Below are 20,803 nucleotides of genomic sequence, written 5' to 3' on the forward strand. Positions count from 1 at the left end.
AGCGTGCCAGGCGTCCGCCAATATCTCACCTGCGATTGTTTGGAATGCTTCTCTTGAGTGCCCTTGAACATCACTCGAGTGTTCCAGTAACAACAACAACAAACCAAATAAAGGGACGTGTTGCCACTATTGAAACTCAGTAGTTCAGAACCTGCTGTCTGATACGCAACCCGATGTCAATACACAGCTGAGTGAAGGCCTCCCCATGCACTTGTCAGTAATGGGGGTTCTTTGACCATACTTCACCTTACTGGTCAACGCGATGATGGTCAGGTTGGGATCTAACGGCTGGTTCAGATATAATTCGTTACCCGTGGCTGGGAGTCAAACTCATGGCGCAGTGCCCCTCTGATCCATTCTCACTGTATAATTACATTGGATTATACATTTATAGACACCGGATATCACCAGGATTTGTTAGAAGCAGGATACAAACTGGCAAGTGTGATATCCACGTCCTCCTCAATATGATTTTCAGATGCCTCCACCGATTGCAGGGACTTTCGGCAGTGTCTTCGGAGAGCCCGTTTTTTCAATTGCGTCTCAGATTTACCTCAAACTCTTACTGAGACGCAAACCTTGGCTTGGCCAGCGGCCAGCTCCCTTGAGAGATAATTTTTTTTTACAAATTCCAACATTCACACACATCGGTTATATTGTATCGCTAACAATGGATAAATGAACAGTTGACGGACAAACATTATAAAGCAGGACTTGCCGCTTTAATGATCTCGCCCTGCTGCTTCCAGCAAGTCCAAACGCAAGCCAGTTGATTCGCATCTGCAAATCAGCTGCAAGGTCGAACGTCAAATCCCACAGAGGTCTCTCCAGAGCAGTGGCCACCACCTCCCGGTGCATTCGCTCGAATGGATTAAAATGAACACGTGAATGGGAAGTCAGTGGCACGCGACTGGTTTTACATAACTGTTGCAGATTTTTGGATTGCAGCCATAATGCAGTGAGGTGTTTCAAGCCCCCAGTGCCGAATATTTCCCCTTCAGCAATTCACGCAGAGTGCCCCAGCTGCACTTATTTACTCAGACGCTAATGTTTGGCTAAGAATATTAGGCTAATTTTGTGTGTTTTCTAGGAAATCCAATTAACCAGTTTGAAGAAGGTACACCTAAGCTACTTATTAATGGAGTTATTAATTGATCAAGTGCTTCCAAGATACCAGCAGCTGTTATAGAAAGGAAAAAAACATCGATAAAAACGGTACCCAATGTGCTTGTAATGTAGCATATGTGTGTAAAGTTAAAGTTGTATTAAATTTCATGAAGATTACCTTGCTGGCACACATTGACAGAACAGCAGTGGCTTTCACAAAGTATATAACTTGGAGAAAGGAAAGGGGGATGGAATATATGAAAAAAGTAAACGACATCCATAAAACATTGCCACGTGTGTGAAATAGATTTCTGGGTTTGACCAGAGGTGGTCGGTGTGTTTCATACGTCTCTGGAGTCCTGCACAGAACTCACATTGTGCATTGAGAAATCTGTGCCACATCCCTCAGCAAATGTTTAAGGCATAAAGGACTTGAGTTTCTGTATTAGTGAACCACTTTTGTGTAAATTTTTGGCAGAAAATTGCCAAATAGTCAGACATTCTAGATTTGAAATAGTCAGACAGTAGGAAGGCTTTGGCCATTTTCCCACCAAAAACGTTTGCAGAAAATATTCGTTGCACTCGCACATAAAGCAGACCCTAAGTCTGGATTGAGGCCTACATTTTCTTCTTAATTTTATTTTAATGTGGAGACAATGTAGCTGGTTATCACAATTTGTTTAAACATACAGTATTGGCTTAACATTTTAAGCAGATTTTTTACGTGTTTTCAAATAAAAGAGACATTTGTTAGGACTTTGCAATTCCTATACTCTTTAGGATAAACTATACAGTTCTAAAATTGGATCATGAAGCCAATTCAATGCAGGTACCTTAAGTCTAAATTAATAATAACATTATATATCTTGTAAATTATCCTTATCAGCAGCAATAACGCATTGCAGTGCGTTTTAGCTGTTGAAAAAACAACCCCATATGAACATTGGCTGGTTGATAAATTGGCACCTCAAATCTCAGGTGTTTCTGTTTGCAGTTTCCGACCTATATATTTCAACAAATATGTGGAAATCATGTAGGCATCAGTAGTTTTGAGAAGTGGCCTTTGCCTCTTGTTCACACATGACCCCACGGCATGAAGCCAGATATTCTTTTTCGACGAATAATTTACAGGTCCCCCAAGGGCTGCATGTTGAATGTGTCATGATGGACAAGGATGAGAAAAAAAAGTAATATGCTGTAAAACCAGTGGTTATTTTTTTTTGGCGTGAAACGAGACAGGAATGATGATCGTACAATTGACAATTTTGTCAACGAAAATAGTTTCAAATAGCGAAAAATTTATGTGCACAAATTCGATGTGCACAAAATGCGAGGTGCAAAGCATAAAGTGGTAGTTTTTTTTTTTCCTTTTTGCAGTGTGTATACAAAATGCCCTCCGAAAAACATGTCCACTTTATGCTCCAGCTCACATGGGTGAATATTTGCATATGGGAAAATGTATCATGTGACAGATATAAACTCAACATGAGGGTAGTGAATGTGACATTTAAATACAGAAAAAGTTAGAAAATGGTCTTAAAACATGATTTTAACAAACGATGAAATCGATACTAAAATAACAAGTATTACATATAAACGTATCATTTATATAATACTGTTGGAATGTAAAGCCATGGGTGGGCCACAGGACCTAGAGTTTTAAACCAACAAGAGTTATAATATAGCAGTTTCCCCAAAAACTCTTTTTTAAAGAGATACACTTTACACGTTTGCCAGTTGCACAGAGTTTGGGGCGCTGGTGTAAAACACGAATGTTTCAAAATCAGTGGTACACTGCCTTGATTTGGCAGAGAAGCCAATGAGCCCTTTATACCCAAGTAGCTCTTCTGGATAGGGACATCCATGCCAGTCAGGCACTCTATGTTGTTATTAGGGAGCCACTGGAGATGTGTACTTTGAAATATAAATTGAAAACTCATTTCTTTAGAGCTGCTTTTTGTGTTTAGTTTGTTGTCCTTCCCCACCGCATCTATCATTAGCACGGTTGGCTACGTACGGTGCGAAAGAAGTTCAACATACATACTCGACAAAGACAAAATGTGGTTTCACCAACCCTGCACTGAGCAGTATGGTGCAGTATGGTAAAACACTCCCCCTTCATGACTGCTGCACGTCAATGCTTTTGTTTTGGCCAAAGTGCCTTGAAAAAAAAGAACAAACGTCGTCAAGCACTCACTTTTCATGCACAGACAAACCTTCTTGCTGGATACGCGTTCGAATAAAAGCCCATTTGCTACAAAACTGTAGTTAAATTATAAGTGTCGGACAATGGGATGTGACCATAGAACACAGCACGTTAACCCAAACCGAATTCTCATGTCATGCACACACGGTTGATCTCTTTAATAATTTGTGATTTTTTTTCACGATTGCATTCCGATTGTGTTTTCAGCATCTTTTGAAACCCACGCAGAGTGGTGCAACTTATCCGTGTTAGAGAATGGCCCACGGAAGCGGATATCACAGAGCTCCCTCTGAGATCCCTTTTAGTGACCTCTGGTGCACACGATTAGAGGGGCCGGCACATTCCCACTCGCCCTTAACGCGAGAATCAGAATATTTATCTATACTAGATGAATCCGATGAGCCATAAAGCTCTTTTTCACAGATGTCCAGCAGATAGTGTGGTACGTCACCCGTCGGTCAAAACCAAATTATAATTTCTCAAGAGGTGAAATGTAACCAAAATTAAGTGCAGAACCAGATGTAATGAGACGGTTTCGTCTCACCGTTTGTACAAAACCAATACTGTAAATTCGAATTCAAAATGTGGTGAATATTTCTCCTGCTCAGTGAGTCCTGCGCATGCACTAATTGTTGTTTTGTTCCAGGTAAGGCCCACTGAGCTATGCAGCTCTTTTTCACAAGCGACCTGGCCACAAATGATAGTTCCACGAAGTGGCTTTCATGTGGAAATGTATAGCAGCCAAATAGTCGAAACGCGTGTTTCTAAACGTGGAGCGAAAAACAAGAGGACCTGGGGAAAAATCCATGTGACCACGGGGAGAACATGCAAACTCCAAATATACAGCAGGCGTCAGGGTCGATATCGAACCCACGACCTCCTGTATAACAGACAAGGTAGTTAACATCTCCTAGCCACCGTGATGATGATGAGAGAGAGACACGCAAACTCCAAATATACAGCAGGCGTCAGGGTCGAGATCGAACCCACGACCTCCTGTATAACAGACAAGGTAGTTAACATCTCCTAGCCACCGTGATGATGATCAGAGAGAGAGACACACAAACTCCAAATATACAGCAGGCGTCAGGGTCGAGATCGAACCCACGACCTCCTGTATAGCAGACAAGGTAGTCAACATATCCTAGCCACCATGGCACTTCCCGTGTAACAGAAGCAATCATCACGACCACTTTCTCACCCTTCTACGTCAGAAATATCCTGCAAAGCAGTCGGTCATCTATGGCAAGACAAAGAAATCAGACCTTACTCTTACTTTTATTCTTTATTATTGTTATCGTTATCTTTATACGAGCAACCACCGTTAGCATTCCTGCTGAGCATTTAGTAATTCTAAAGCTGTCGGCACAACTGGATTGAGTCTGCATTTGTGATCGGAAGCACGTTTCCCAACGAGAAGCATTGCCAATGCAATTCAGACGACATTTTTAAACGGGGGGCAGCCTGGTAAGGGCACGGTGTGTTAAAACTCATCGGGTAAAACTTGTATTTTTTTTTTTTATCATTAATCGGTGTGGTGGCATCAGTCTGTAATTTATCCTCTTGGAGGTAGGGTTGGTGGATAACACAACGATGGAACTTGTGCAAGACACTCCCTTTCTGGGCAATGGGGTGCATGTGTAGTGACATGGAATGCTTTACTATGGTGCATAGCGCTGGTTGCTGGCAGAGAAAGGGATCTGCGGTTGCAGCAGCCATGTCTGTCAGCAGGTGACGTGATAAGCAGAAAGAGGGATGTAGGGCAAAGGTGATAGGGGGGGCACGTGAGGGAAGCCCGGGAACCCACTAGTAGGTTCTAGAAGGGAGGCAAGGCCGGGGGCAGAGCCAGGCCACGCTAGGAGGATAAAAGGCGACCCCGAGCGATGGTTCGGGGCTGTTGCTTGGAGTGGAATCCCGTTGGGCTGCTTGAGTCTTCGTCACCGTCTTCACCTTCTCGACGTTGTCAGTCAGGCAGTCTGTTCGCTGTCCTGACTGAGAGTGTAGTTATCCCTTGTACCCTGTGAAGAGTGCCTCCTACTCCTAGTGTCTCTGAGTGGATCACTACACATGCAATAAGCAGAGCAGTGTGTTTACGACAGACGATTTGCAATAAGTTTTAGAAATTTAAACTTGTGCATTTAGGGATTCCCTGGGAACTCCAGTTTCTTTCCACACACTCTTGAAGCAGTGCGATCCCAAAAATTGGTGAATACGACCTTAAAACTTTCACGATTTCCAGGGTTAACCAAACGTTGGTAATATTAACGTAAATCTTTTCCAAAGCGTGCGATGCAAGATCTGATCACATGACGAACCATGCACCAGCTGAGTTAAATGCTGCTATCGCCCCAACCAACGCGCGCATTATTCCAGGATAATAATATCGGTATAAAATTGCCCTTCCAGGCTGCAATATGCATCTGACAGCCAGAAAGAGAAAAAGCCACCGCAGCTTGTGGCGGGCAAACCCCTGGCTCATGCAGCAGATACAGACTCTATCCAGGCGCGCCGAGACAACTGAGAGATGGGAGTCACAATGGCGTGCGGGTGGGGTTTGTTGGGTTGAGGGCATTGACGGCGCTCGCGGCGGTCTTGGCGGTCGGCAGTGGCGGTGCCTCTGGTCGCCGTCTCCATCGCTCTCTCTCTCTCTCTTTAGCCCAGGGAGGTGATGTTCGAGCGTCCCCCGGGAGGCGCCACGATACGGTGTCCGGTGCGACGCGGCATATTGTCATCCACTTGGGCTCCTGCCATGAATGCGCACATGCACAAACGCAGCTATAGCGAACAAAAGAAGCACGAGATACGACCGGGAAAGTTCTAAACTCATTTAAAAAAAAAACTTTTATTTCACCAGGTAAGGCCCACTGAGCTATGTAGCTCTTTTTCAGAATGACCTGACTATCACACATGATAGCCCAACGAAGTGGCTTATCACGTGGGCATTTATAGCAGCCAAATACTACAAACGTAGTTGATTATAACTGTGGAGGCACCTGGAGAAAAATCCACTCGACCCCAGGGAAAACATGCAAACTCCAAATATATAGCAGGCCTCATAGTTGGGATCGAACCTACGACCTCCTGCACACCAGGCGAGATAGTTAACATCTCGCCACCGTGGCGAAATGTTAGCTAGGAGGTTTCATTTTGTGAGCGTTTAAGGCTTAAACGTGAATTGCAGTCACTGCCAGTGAGTAGGCCACTGTGAGTAAGCACAAGTACAAGGTCGCCTTATAGCGTGAGCTTGATTAGAGGGGTGGGGGGTGGCATACATAGACCCTCCAGCAGGCGCAGGATGGAGAGACTCTACACCGTAGCGAGATAGAGCTTGGACTCAACTTAATATAGTATGTAACATTCAACAGAAATTAGTGAATTGAGCCCAATACTTTTTTTTTCATTTTTTACTTTTTTAACACATGTGTAGTGGTGATACGCGCTGGGATTAGGGATCGTATGCCAGCGCGTAATGATTGGCTGTGTATGTGGTGACACGCGCTGACGGTGGAGGATCAGGGGTCAGCGCGGGGTCGTGGGTTACGGGGTACTGATTGGCTGTGGGCCGGTGACGCGCTGAGAGGGAGTGACCGGGTGGCAGCGCGGTGTGATTGGTGGAGTAGTGTTAACACGCGCTGGGGAAAACGGATCGTAGAGAGAGTGCGTCGTGATTGGTTCACTAAGGAGCGATGCTCACGTCGACGTCCGCATCAGCTCCGTCTCTCGTGAGCAGGGGCTATAAAAGGGGATGCACACAGGCGTAAGGGCAGTATGTAACCAGCGAAGAATGAAGACGGGGATGAAGACATAGGGCCCTGCGGTACCTAGTCCCGCTGTCCTAACGGGACCGGGACTCTGTGTAACCCAGAGGCGAGTGTATTGTGTGTAGCCATAGGCATAGAGTCTACACGAGCCGAATGCATTGTGTGTAGCCAGAGGCATAGGGTCTACACGAGTCAAGTGTGTTGTGTGTAGCCAGAGGCATAGAGTCTACACGAGTCAAGTGTATTGTGTGTAGCCAGAAGCATAGAGTCTACACGAGTTAAGTGGAGTGTATAGTCCAAAGGATAGAGACCACCCGTTGTATTGTGACACGTCAAGATTTAATAAAAGTGTGTTACCCGTCAAGAAGTTCCTGCCGTCAATTCAAATACTTCACATGTAAATTGCGATTCAGGAAAATATTGTTTCATGTATCCCCCATGATATAATAGATGATATAAAAAAATGTGAATTATAATCTGTGATAACATTAGCTTTCTTTAACGTGAGTATGATGTTGGAGATGGGATCAATAAACATGACGAGCATTTTGCTCGAACTCTCACGTGCTGTATGTAGAGGGAAATGTTGTAACGCCAATCGCTTAATTGTCCTAATTTTTGCATTTTCTCCAGCCCCTTGCAACTGCTGCAGGCAGTTTGGTTAGGGGAGCTGAGCCGTCAGCAGTGAATCTGAATATTGAAACTGGAGAAATCCGATGAACTATGAAGCTCTTTTTCACAGATGTCCAGTAGAAGTGGGGGCCCAGTTCTCCCCGCCCCCTGCCGATGATACGTGGTCAGCCTGTATCAGCGCTCACCACCACTGGTGGCCCTGAACCAACGGTGGGAATTAAACATTCCTATGGTGGTGGGCAGTCTTCCCTCCAGCGCATGCACCGTTGGCGTCCCACAAGGTTGAGTACTCGTCTTATTGACCTCGAAGAAAAAAAAAACACTGACAAGGAGTTCAACTTAGACCATCATGATTGTGACTCAAGCTCTCTCTTTGTCACAGTGCCACCCAGTCGCTCACTACTGCCAAAACATACATTGAAATCACTGACTTAAAATGTAAGTCTGGCTCTGAGCATTTACATTCTGTCATTGTCCATGGGGCTTTTGCCCATGTTTATAAGGCAACAATTAATGTAGCTTGCCGAACCCGCCCCTACTGGACATCTGTGACAAAGAGCTTCATAGCTTCATCGGATTTCTCCAGGATAACAAAGAATCCGACTCAAATACACAGCCGTGGCAACATGCCTTTGCCTTTGCTGTTCATAATATTTGTATCGGGTGGCTGTGTCGGGTGGAGGTATGTATGTTGAACTTCTTCTTGGTTCTTTCGGTAAAGTCACATAGAAGGGAAATAATAAAATAATAAAAATTAAACAGCCGTCCACAGGTGAGGACGGCTGCTTGCGTTGTGGCCGAAACGTCGTGAGAATTATTTTATTATGTTTTATTTTTATTATTTTATTATTTACCTTCTACGTGACTTTACCGAAAGAACCAAGAAGATGAATCCCTGCAGTCACGAAAGCTTTAAATCGAAATTTATGTTGAACTTCTTACACAGTACGTAGCCAACCGTGCTAATTGGAGGTGCCGGGGAAGGGCAACAAACTAAACACCAAAAACAGTTCTATGAAATTAGTTTTCAATCTAGATTTAAAAGTGCATAGTTCCAGTGGTTTCCTAATATTAGAAGAAAGAGCATTCCAGACGGCTGCAGAAGCGCATCTGAAAGCGCGCGATGCAGTGGCTGTCTTTGTTCGATGGTTAGCCATCAAACCCAACACATTTTATCTTGATAAATATTGGTCGCGAAAGCCTACATGCTAAATCGCTGACCAGAAAACCAAAAACCCTGACCCTATTTCGTCACAAGGGGGCAGCGAAGGCTGAGCACGGGTGCAATTGGTACAGCTGCCCTTACCAGAGAGACAGAATCCCGACTGGTGCAGGTTGCGCAGGTTGGAGGCCTGGGAGGCGGCGGAGGCCGCCGTCTGTCGAGTGGGCGACGTTTTGGCCGAAGCGGCCGGGGTGGCTGTGCGCGAGGACACGGTCACCTCCTGCACGGGGCCGTCGTACAGGCCCCGGGGGACGCCCTGCAGCTCCGTCAGCTGCGGAGAGGAAGAAGGGTTTGTTTGTCGGTGGGACTTGTTGTGGCGTGTACGTATGTACGTTGAGCTTCTTTTGCGCCGTACGTAGCCAACCGTACTACTCCCAGGTGCCGGGGTGAAGGACGAAAAATTAAACACAAAAAGCAGTTCTAAAGATATGAGTTTTCAATATAGATTATTTAAAAGTTCACCATAGCTCCAGTGGCTTCCTAATATCAGAAGAGCGTTCCAGACGGCCGACAAAGCACACCTGAAAGCGCACGATGCGGTAACTGTCTTTGTTCGATGGCCAGCCTAAAGCCGCTGCTGCGAGGATGACTGGAGTTCGAGCGATGGTGGTTTATGTTCCTGGTGGTGGCCACTGCACGGCCAAGCGGTGTAGTATCTGACTCTGACTCGTGGACATAGTGAGCACTAGGAGGTGCTTGTTTCGGTTCGGGGTCAGTGCCGTTACTGCGGCGGATGCCAATCTGTTCTGACCACAACCACGAGTGGCAACCGCCAGGTGTGTTCGTTTTATTGCCTGCAGAGGGGCAGTGGGCCGAGTGGCCCTACAAAGTGTTGGAAACCCGCAACCCACGCGATCGGAATCAGTTGCAGGGGTGGGGGTGGGGGGGTGGTGCCCTGACACTGGTCAATCTGATTCCTTTCCTGAAAACGCTCCCGGCGCGTGGAGCGAAACGTCGGACGCCGTGCCGCACGCAAGTGCGTGTGTTTGCGAACCGTAGACAACGGAGGAGAGGCGGCGATGCAAACGAGGGATTGGGGGAGGGGAGGTGGCACACGCACCTGGCTGCGCGCCTTGATGCGCTTGTACACCTGCTCGGGGAACGCCTTCCGCGGCACGAAGCGGCCGACGCCCTGCATGGCGTGCAGCGTGCCGTCCTCCATCACGATCTTGCCCTGGCTGATGACGGCCAGCGGAACTCCCCGCACCTCCATGCCCTCGAAGATGTTGTACTCCACCGCCTGCGAAAGGGGACGCGCGTGCACGCGGGAGGCCCCAGGCTCAAGTCCGGGCTCAAGATCGTCTCTTCTCGTAGTAACAAAACAACACCAATGTAGTGCCCATGTGAATATATACTCGTCCTTTGTTCCCATGATGTACATGTGGTTGTAGTTAGATGCTCTACAAAGACGCTTGCTGCTGCGTGACTGGAAGTTATTGCTAATTCCCATGGTTGGCCTCTGAGCCCCCATCGCTGTGAATAAAGGCAATGAATGATGATTGACATCACAATCCAGATTCTCAAGCATTTGGTTTCAAAGCTGTCCAGGGCCTAGTATAAAATGAGTTATGACTGCATATCTACTCTTTGAAGAGCAATAATGACTTTCTCCTTTTGGGTAAAAAGAGGCTTTTGGAAATTACTCCAGAATAAGTTATGCTGTGTATTACATTCTCTGATGTCATGACTGCATACAGAAGCAGTTGACAGATGGATATTTGTTTGACTCGCGATCATAACGCAGTGAGACAAAACTGCAGTGAACATTGGTTCCGTCTATCGCCGTGATCATCATCCCACTGGGGCTGCTAAAATTACCACCCCTCCCATGGCAAGTTTGCACACTGAGTGAGAAGAGAGCGGTGGTCACAGATGAACTAGGGGCTGGATCTCATTATAGGATTGTGGAATAGGAAATTCCGCCTCCATACATCCAAACGAGATTGCTGAAATCAAAAGTTATGCATTCCAAATTGGGTCAACTCTGCCCATCTGACCTCCCAGTGCCAACCAACCTTGCCCCGCTTCATGCAAACTCATCATCGATTGTCCTGTGATGAGACAGGTCACTACGATGGCATGACAGACGGAACACTGCTGTTGTCCCAACAACACGGATGAACACCTCCCCTCGCTCATTTAGGCGGGGTGATGCCTTAACCTGATTCTGAATAAAAATCTAATTCTTGCGAAACCGTGACTACGGCGACGACAGGAGCGAGCATTTGAACGCGCGGCTTCACCTGGTGGTGAGTCTTGGCAGAGATGGTCTTCACCACGTCCGGGTCCCATATGATGAGGTCTGCATCGGAGCCCACTGCGATGCGCCCCTTGCGGGGGTACAGGTTAAACACTTTGGCTGCGTTGGTGCTGGTCACTGCGACGAACTGGTTTTCATCCATCTTCCCGGTGGCCTGGGGCGACAGGACGCAGGGAAACGTGCGGCGATGCTCGTGAGCCGTCAACGTGAACCGCAACAAGCAACTGGCATCGAGACAACTGCTCCAGCTACCGATGGGGCCACACATAGAGCCACCGATGGGGTTGCTGATAGAACCACAATCAGAGTTGCTGGTAGGATGTATGTATGTTGAACTTCTTTCGCACCGTACGTAGTTCATCTGCTCATTGGAGGTGCAATTGCTTAGCCCAGGATCAAATAGGGCCCAAGAGAAGATCCAAAATACCAAGTGGCCAGCAAAATCTACTTCCTATGACAATGACTTATTTCATGTAAGCTGCAGGGTTGCCACCTCTCCTAGTTTTCCCAGGATCGTCCTCCTTTTGAGGCAGCAATAAGTCTTCAAGGAACATTAAAAGTCCTGGTTTTTGTCAGTGCCGTCGTACTATACCACTCAAGACAATGCATTTAAAAGTAGTTATTTGCATCTTCTGCTATTGTGAGATATTCTTCTTGCCATGACATGTTCCTAATTAACAGTGAAGTAGTAGTAGCCCACAGCTCCAGTCTAGGGAGACAATTAAAGTCTGGCTAGAGCTTTACAGTGCAAGTAATGCATGCCCAGGAAAAAAAACTGTTCTAGATGATATCACAAAACTGCTTTGAGTCTTGCGACTCAAACGCGGAGATCATCGAAATGATAGGTTCGGTATCCGAAGCGATGACCTTAGCAGTTCAGTTCTATAATTCAGTTGCTTAAAAGCAATGCCAAACGACACACGGTACTAACCAAAAACATTCGACGTAGAGAGCTAATAAGCGTATCTCTACAAGCACTTTCTCCGGCCTATACATCTGCACAGGGCTGTAAGCGTGTATGCATGTGCGCCCGGTGGTCACGTGCGTTTTTATCCAGGTCTTCTGGATTTTTTCTACACATTTAGAATCGACGAGTATTTGTTTGCCAGAAATGCCAACGTAAGCCATTTGTGGCCAGGTCGCTTCTGAAAAAGAGCTGTATCGCTCAGTTTGACCTTACCCGCTTAAACAAAATTTAAAAAATAGTTACATTTTCAACTTCTTTCGCACCGCACGTAGCCAATCGCGCTAGTCAGTGGTGGGTGGCTTGTGTTTGGCGTTAACACCGAGCGGTGAGTGTGTGTGTGCATGTGCGCGCAAGCGCTTGTGCCGCGTTGTCGAGGAACGCACCACGCCCTTGTCCCACACGATGCTCATGCGCTCCTCGATGCCGTTGGTGCCCTCGGGGATGAGCGTGAAGTCATCCTTGCCCAGAGCTTTCTGCGCGGTGCTGAACGTGCAGTGAGCGCTGCCCGTCACGTGCAGGTCCCCGCTGATGCGATGATGATGGTAATGATGGTGGTGGTGATGATGGTGGTGATGATGGTGAATGATGATGGTGGTGATGATGGCGCAGGGTAGAGAGGAAGGGCGGGGAGAGGGAGCTGATTAACAACGTCTTTACTGCACGGACACAAATGGGGATGCATGAAATTTAAAATCAACGTGCACTACTTCTCTCTGCCTAGCTCTGTATTATTGTCTCCATCTGTCTGCCTCTATGAAATGTACGCTTTGTAATTGTGACAACTCTAATGCACACTCGAGGTATACCGAATCCACCACTACCCCACCGGATGATTCGATGACTTGTCATGATTCAGAGCCACAATTCAACTGAAGTATCAATACTTTCTTGTCCTGATCTGATAGGCACGTTTGGATTGTTTCTTGTTTTTGCTCGGTCTCGTTTGCGCACGTTTTATTCGTTTCATTCCCCTAAATGTAGCATAATCATATCATACGCACTCACTGCAAAGAAAAATGCTCATTCTTACACACGTGATTCAATTTGCATGTGTCTTAGCCTGAGCAATCAACATCATTAAATGAATCGATGCACCCTCACACCCCGAGTGTACACACCCTGGCGAGCGTGTACACACCTCAGCGGGCATGTACACACACCTCAGAATGGCACTTTCCTGTCAATCAGTCTGGGGAACTAGTGAGCCTCTTCTGCCTGAGGGATACTGTTCCTGCGCAGTCAAGAAGCCCATTCAGCGAATCTGAATCTTGATTTAGACTGGAGTATGGGCACGGGGTTAGGGGCCGTCTATAAATGACGTCACACGATTTTGTACGATTTTTGACCCCCCCCCCCCTTCGTCACAAAAAGTCAGACCCCCCCCCCTCAAATATGACGTCACAAAGCTCTGCACCTCCCCCCCAAAAAATAAAACATGCTTCAAATCGCTTTAAACTATTGTCATTGTAGTGCGTATTTAATGTGGCACTGCACTCTGATGTTGTAGGAGAAAACATTTAGACTTAAAGCTTTCGTGACTGCAGGAATTCATATTCTTGGTTCTTTATTATTTCCCTTCTATGTGACTTTACCGAAAGAACCAATAATATGAGAAAACATTTATTTAAAAGTCTATTTCATTAAGTAGAACGTGTTGTCTATATTTATTTAATTTTGCGCATTTTGATGTGACGTCACATTTCTCAAACCCCCCCCCCCCCTCGTCACACATCGTCACAAATGTCTGACCCCCCCCCCCCCCGAGGTGCGTGACGTCATTTAAGGACGGCCCCTAAGTCCGATTTATCAAGATTGGGCAAGGCAGCAACAACAACAAAGACAGTCCCAGACCACAACAAGATAACACACGGTAGTAGTCCCTCAATACAATGACACATTAACATTGATTTGTAAATATTGCGGGTTTACTCTCCAACACACCGGTGTGCTGTACTAGTAGCGAATTGACACGTTCTTTTTTACGTGACAAACCTTACCAATTGGCCGTGTAGAGTTTAGCGACACGTTTATATTTACGCGATCGAACCTAAAATCCCCCCCCCCACCCACCCACCCCCTCTATTATGGATAACATAGAACTATCATTAACACTGAACTTATTCATGCCCTTCCACTGCCTCACGCAAGAGCGCCTCACCATGCGAGCATGGAGTTGAGGTACTCGGGCGTGGAGGGGTCGGGGCTGATGGGCGGCGAGGTGACGAACGCCGCTGCCTTGGCCCAGTTCTTGCTCCAGTAGTGCGAGCCCTCTGTGCCCAGGCTGGCCGTGATGGGCTCGCCGTACACCACCGTGCCTGCCGGGGACATCGATCAACGCGATTACCCCAGGCCGCGCAGTGATGACGGTGGCGACAATGGGTGGCCGAGCGAGTGAGCGAGCGAGAGGTCAGAGAAAATTGACCTCTCTAGGACCGTGTGCAAGGAAAGGTCGGAAGTTGACGAGGTGCCACCTCATCGCTAAGAGAGCCTTTAAATGGATGTGCGTTGAACTTCTTTCGCACCGTACGTAGCCAACCGTGCTAATCAGAGGTGCGGGGAAGGACAACAAACTAAACACAAAAAGCAGTTCTAAAGAAATTAGTTTTCAATGTAGATTTAATTAAAGAGGATATTGGGCTCGCAGCACTGACATCATCATCAGCAGCAGCAGCCAAGATCAATCCACCGCTGGATGAAGGCCTCCCCAAGCTGTTGCCATGTCTCACGATTCTGCGATGTAATGATCCAGCGATGTAATGATGCTGCGATGTAATAATCCACCAAGCGCATCCAAACGAGCCGACTTCATCGCTCCATCTCCCTGGTGGAGGTGCCCTCAGATGCATTCCATTCCTTGGCTACCATTCTATCACCATCCTTGATTTATTGGCCCTCATCCCTGCTAGCCACATTTCCAGCCCAAAGCCAACTCACCATCGAGCACTGACGGCTTGAGAGAAGATTTACAACCATATTTAAGTATCCAGGATCTCATTACTGGCCCACAAGGGCAGTTAATTGTGTTAGTCTCATGGCCAAATGGCCATGTGCTCCACATAAATGCGTGACTAATAGCTGCACCATTGTATAGAGCAGGAGAGTGTTCTTGTAAAAATCTTAACCATAGCTTGATATGCTCTGTGTAAATATAAAAGGGCTTCATTATTGATGTATTATACAGCAAATGTGACCAATAAACTGCAGGTTTAAGATAGTATTTAATTTCACTGTAAAACATCACTCGACTCAATCATCACTAACTGCTTGATCCGATTTTAGAATAATAATTAGGCTGAACTCATATATAACATCTATCACACGGAATTAAACGCATTGATTAAAACACGATTCACAGTGGTTTATCATTCCCCTCCCCATACCATGCGAATTATGGAGGCTGTTTGACCAATAATTAATCAGTATAAGTTGGCCAGGTCTGGTTCAGATATTGCTCAGACAGGAAAATTAAAAATGTCTTTGGTGAGAAGAAAATAATTGGGTCACCCCATATTGGAAGTTGAAAATTAGGTAAAAGTTATTAAAACAATTATACTTTACAATACCCGATGAAAAATATTTTGATTGCAATATACTGCCCTCGCAACCTATAACACCTATTTACAGGCTGCGAGGTGGTGGTCACCCATCCAAGCACTGTTCGGGCTCATGTCCCGCTTAGCTTGTGAGATCGGGTAAATTCTGGGTGATTTGGTCGCAGGCCTAGCTGGTGGGCAGCTGATGACTTCCCACCAGGTACCGGCTCTCTGCCTACACCACCCGGCACTGACCATCCTGGTGAAGTGTGGTCAGATAACTCGCATGACCCACACGCCGTGGCGAGGGCCTCATCCGCCAGTGGACTGACAAAATGGCCGTGCGGATGTACAAGTAATCTATTTTCAACAAAGTAATGTTTATATGATGACGACGACGACGTAGATGATCTTACCCCTCTTCCTGGACAGAGCGATGACATCGGCTGCGCTGCGGCTCATGACCTTGGTGATGTAGAGGGGGCAGTTGGTTTGGTTGGCAATGGTGATGGCCCGGTTCACCGCCTCCGCCTCAACCTGCGCAGAATACGCGAACCGCACCCAGCAACCAGCATCAACACAACTTCTCCGGCTACCGATGGAGCCACACACGCACCAAGCCACTGATGGGACTGCTGATCGAAGAGATGCTGATAGGATGTGTGTATACTATGTTGAACTTCTTTCGCACAGTACGTAGCCAAAACGTGCTAATCGGAGGCGACTGCTGTTAGATGTCACAAATTGAGCCGCGGATACGAATGCATTCCAGTTGTGCACTACACGATGGGCAGCGGAGGACAGTGCAACAAAATCCACTGTTGCGCTGCACTTCTATGTCCCTCCATCTGTGCTTCCCGCCTTCACCGAGCCGCACTGACCAGAGTGGTGAAGTATGGTCAAACAACTCCCACGACCGGCACGGTGTGGGGAGTCCGTCATCCTATAGTGGATTTAATGGGATGTGTATATACATGTAGCTCCTGGAATAATATAATTAAACATGTAGCATCGTCGATTCATCGATTATGTTGAATTATTACCTTCATGATATAAGCCTAAGATTACGTCCGACAATACATGATTTAAGGGATATGTTAATCATATGCTGCTGTTGTCTTTGGGCCAATGGAATGAACAGAACAGAAAAAGTGGAACACATTTTTAGGATGTGTTTACGATTTTCGGGTGATATAAAATAAAATATTAAAATTGGATGATGTGAAAAAAGTTTCAGTTTGGTCTGAAATGTGACATCACTTATATGACATCACTTCCTTCATTTCCTACCAATAGCGGTTGCCCTGTGGAGATGTCACCTTAGATAGCATGAAGATACGTTCAATAACTACACCGTGTAAAAGGATCCAAAAATCTAAAAAGCCAATTAGAGATATAAAATAGTGCTTAAAAAAACGAAATCTGAAACCCATTCTCTATATACATTACATACCTCTAATATATTAGAACATAATAAAAAGACGATACAAATCAGATTATCCAAATCAGACAAAAAGATTAGATATTTGTCGAACCCATACCTGACAACCCACACGGTTCACCTGTCTACTTGAACAAGGAAATGTAGTTTTCAGGTCCATACGGCGTACAGCCGTTTCAATACGGGCAATTTTTTTAGTTGTCTATTAGTTTGTGTTTCTCCCTTGTGATGGGACTTTGTAGGATGAACGCTGAGATTTAAAAGGGCACATGGTGACCAATAATGTCTGAATTGGTGTGTAATAAGGTAGGCACTGATAAGGGGTTGACAGGTATGCGAACCATAACACCAAATCTTGACAATTCATTGCATTGGTTATGGGCGAGACTAGGGTGGTAGCGGTGTTAGTAGTACAACTGATGCTACTCGCACTACTCCTGTTACTATAAAAGCTAACATAACTACTTTTACTCATGCTACAGTTACTTATCGTGCTATTATTCCGATTGCTACATATATTGTCATATTCTAATGCTGCTGCTGCTGCTGCCACGTGAACGTAGGGAAGCGCACCTCTTCAGGCCGGCTCAGGACGTGGCCTTCAGGCCCAGTGATTTGCAGACCCAGGATCCTCTTTTGTTCCTGTTGGGGATGGATAAGAGGGTGAGAAACAGCCCTATTACAGATCAAGCCCTATTACAGATCAAGCCCTATTACAGAGGATACTGGTCAAGTTTCCGGACAGCACAGTCAACAAAACCGAAACTCTCATATAAACAAAAGAACAGGATGGGCAGTCTATTCAGGCTTAAAGATACAAAACCTGCACAACATCATGGTAAGTACCCATCATGCCCTGCAAGATCCACTACCATAAATGAGTTTATAACAGGTTCATTCGGCTGATAGCATTAATTAATTCAAGGATGAAAAATAATGCACATGCGTGGTTTTTGTAATGTTTTACAACATGTGTTGGGCCTTGGACTATTTAATTAGTGGCAAAGTTTACCCTCTGAGCTGCACACAACAATGATGTCAGAGTGAAAGAAAAACTATCGCGTCAACAAATAACTCAGGATGGACTATCACACGTGTCATCTAGCCTGCATGGCATGATGGGAAGTACAGTAAAACCTCGTTATTTCGGTATTTTATCATTCGTAATTGGGGATAATGCGGTACGGCTGCGCTTTTCGGCATATACGCTATATTAGTAATTCGCCATGAGCCGAATTGCCGTACCGAATGGTCCAATTTCGACATAGCACGTGGAGCGATGCCGTGCTCCACGACCAAAACAACGAATCGGTATGGTGGCGGCGCGCGCAATGAGCGTTAGTGCAGAGCCGTCGCTGTTGACTTTACTTGCTTGTGCACTCTGTGCAAGCCAACCCTCTCAGAAATGTCGTCTACATTTCTGGCTTCTTTAAACCCACTCAGGCATAAGCAACATTATGCCTGAGTCTCTGGATATTCTTCCACAGGCACCTCTGTCAGCAGTGAAGTGTCACATCAGCTGATGTCGTCTGACAGCGAGTAATGTGGTGTAATAAATATTAATTGTTAAGTGAAAAATGTGACGTTTAAGTTAGTGTAATTTGGTGTTTAAGTTATAATTGAGTGATAAAGTGAACAGAGTGCATACTAAGTGTATTAAGCCCTCCTCCACAAGCTCTGTCACCTACCACATGGAAACTACCACATCCTCCTTCTTCGCCTGCAGTGCTGGTTACTGTTGGTATGCGTTATTTTTTTTGAAAAACAAATTGCATTTGGGAGTACCATTGTAAATAATTTGCAATTTTGGATAATTTGGCAAGACCAGAGCCCCATATGTATCGAATAAACAAGGGTTTACTGTACCCACGAGACCTTGCAAGCTCCACCTTTGTGCGTGTGAGTTTACAGCAGCCTTATTCAGCTGTGCTCAAAGCATGGTGACTGTATCTTCTTAGAGGCTTTTGCCACCACACAACCCCACCGAGGGCATATTTAAAAGTTGAAATCGCAGTGTGCAGTGGACAAATATTTGGAAGCCGCTGGAGCTATGCACTTTAAAATCTAGATTGAAAACTAATTTCCTTAGAACAACTTTTTGTGTTTAGTTCATTGTCCTTCCCCCCACACCTCCGATCGGCACGGTTGCCAATGTACGGCTCGAAAAGAAGTTGAACATACGTACACACATACAGAAAGCGGAAGGCCCCACGTGCCTTTCCACACTTGCAGGTTCTCTTGGTGAGAAGAAGATCTGGGGTGCATACCCGAGCATCCCTCGCTCGGAGTCGGTCACTTACCTCTGCGATGATGCTTCCATTCTCCGCATGCACCAAGGCAATGGCACCGAGGTCGCGGATGGCCGTGAAGGCTTCGTAAATCTATAGGGGGTGAAGTCACGTGGTTTAAAATCTATAGGGGTAAAGCTATAGGGGGTGAAGGTGTGTGTGGGTTTAAAATCTATAGGGGTAAAGCTATAGGGGGTGAAGGTGTGTGTGGGTTTAAAATCTATAGGGGTAAAGCTATAGGGGGTGAAGGTGTGTGTGGGTTTAAAATCTATAGGGGTAAAGATATAGGGGGTGAAGGTGTGCGTGGGTTTAAAATTGGCTTAATCGGCGAAACCGGTTTGTACCGACACTTTAAACAAATATTATTTTTTGTTTGGTTATTTACGATTTGTTGAGTTAAACGTTATCACAAATTAAAATGCAGGATTGAATAGCGACACGTATTTTTGAAAGGAATTTTGCGTGAAATTATGGGTCACAATTCATTGCTTGAAGTCTCTTATCTCTCTTTTTTCGAGAAAACAAATATTAAATTTGTAAAGACTTAACAATAATAACCTAAACGTACATGTGAGCGATTGTAAGTATACTGTTTTACAACTGAAGTTGTCCACACAGCATGACTGTTTAAAAAAAAAGCTAGGCTGTAATAGTACTGTGATATTAATAGTCATTATCTGCTTTTATCGCTTGTAATTAATCAATTGGTAAAAATTTATTGACACATTCAATTTCATCAGCTATAAATCCAGTGAAAAATCATAATCTCTCTTTTTTCAAAGGAGGAACAGATTCACTTGGGGATAAAATAGCGAGAACGTTTTTAGCGACGTTCATTTCATCGTCATCTTTGCCTCTAAACGTCTACCGCGAGGGTATCCTGGCAGGCTGTGCACTGGCGCACCAAAGCACCAAACGTGAATGCACCTGCAGTTGCCTTTGTCGAGCAGGGCGTGTTTGTATGCCTTGCGTGCACCTGCAAACGTGCGTGAATTGATGCCCTTACCGCCGTGCAAGCCACACGCACGTGGCAACACATATATATATTTATATGTTTAACACGTAGGCTTTCACGACCAATATTATTCATCATAAAGGTTTTTTTTGGATAATTTTTTTTTTCGATTTAACAATAATAATCCGCAACATTTACTCTCCAGCACACCGGTGGGCTGAAGTAGTAGCTAATTGGCACGTTTTGTTTACGTGACAAACCTTACTGGCTGTGTCGGGTGGTGGAGGGTTACGACACATTCATACTTACGCGATCTAACCCAAAAAACCTTTATTAAGAATGTATATATACGTTGCGTATTTTGTGAGATGCTGTTTTTAGTTAAATTCACAAATTGAATTGGCGGCGGAGGCTCAGTAAGTCATTTCTT

At 45.6% G+C, this 20,803-nt stretch overlaps 1 protein-coding gene across 3 annotated transcripts in view; it reads right to left on the minus strand.

The window, feature by feature from the left end:
• Positions 1 to 1,718: 1,718 nt before the first annotated feature.
• LOC133345637 (dihydropyrimidinase-related protein 2-like) overlaps positions 1,719 to 20,803 on the minus strand; it is a 54,017-nt gene continuing 34,932 nt past the window's right edge. For 2 of the 3 annotated variants that reach the window (XM_061556577.1, XM_061556580.1), the window contains 9 exons: positions 19,431 to 19,511; positions 17,704 to 17,772; positions 16,106 to 16,226; positions 14,315 to 14,471; positions 12,540 to 12,681; positions 11,173 to 11,343; positions 9,990 to 10,169; positions 9,014 to 9,200; positions 1,719 to 6,057 (listed from right to left, as the gene is read on the minus strand). In XM_061556577.1, the coding sequence (XP_061412561.1) occupies positions 5,966 to 6,057; positions 9,014 to 9,200; positions 9,990 to 10,169; positions 11,173 to 11,343; positions 12,540 to 12,681; positions 14,315 to 14,471; positions 16,106 to 16,226; positions 17,704 to 17,772; positions 19,431 to 19,511 (1,200 nt within the window). In that variant the 3' untranslated portion in view covers positions 1,719 to 5,965. The remainder of the gene's footprint in view (positions 6,058 to 9,013; positions 9,201 to 9,989; positions 10,170 to 11,172; positions 11,344 to 12,539; positions 12,682 to 14,314; positions 14,472 to 16,105; positions 16,227 to 17,703; positions 17,773 to 19,430; positions 19,512 to 20,803) is intronic. The other variant, XM_061556578.1, reaches the window with a different exon arrangement.

The sequence above is a fragment of the Lethenteron reissneri genome, chromosome 22 (genome assembly GCF_015708825.2).
Source record: "Lethenteron reissneri isolate LAM-NWPU_2019-01 chromosome 22, ASM1570882v1, whole genome shotgun sequence".
NCBI lineage: Eukaryota > Metazoa > Chordata > Hyperoartia > Petromyzontiformes > Petromyzontidae > Lethenteron > Lethenteron reissneri.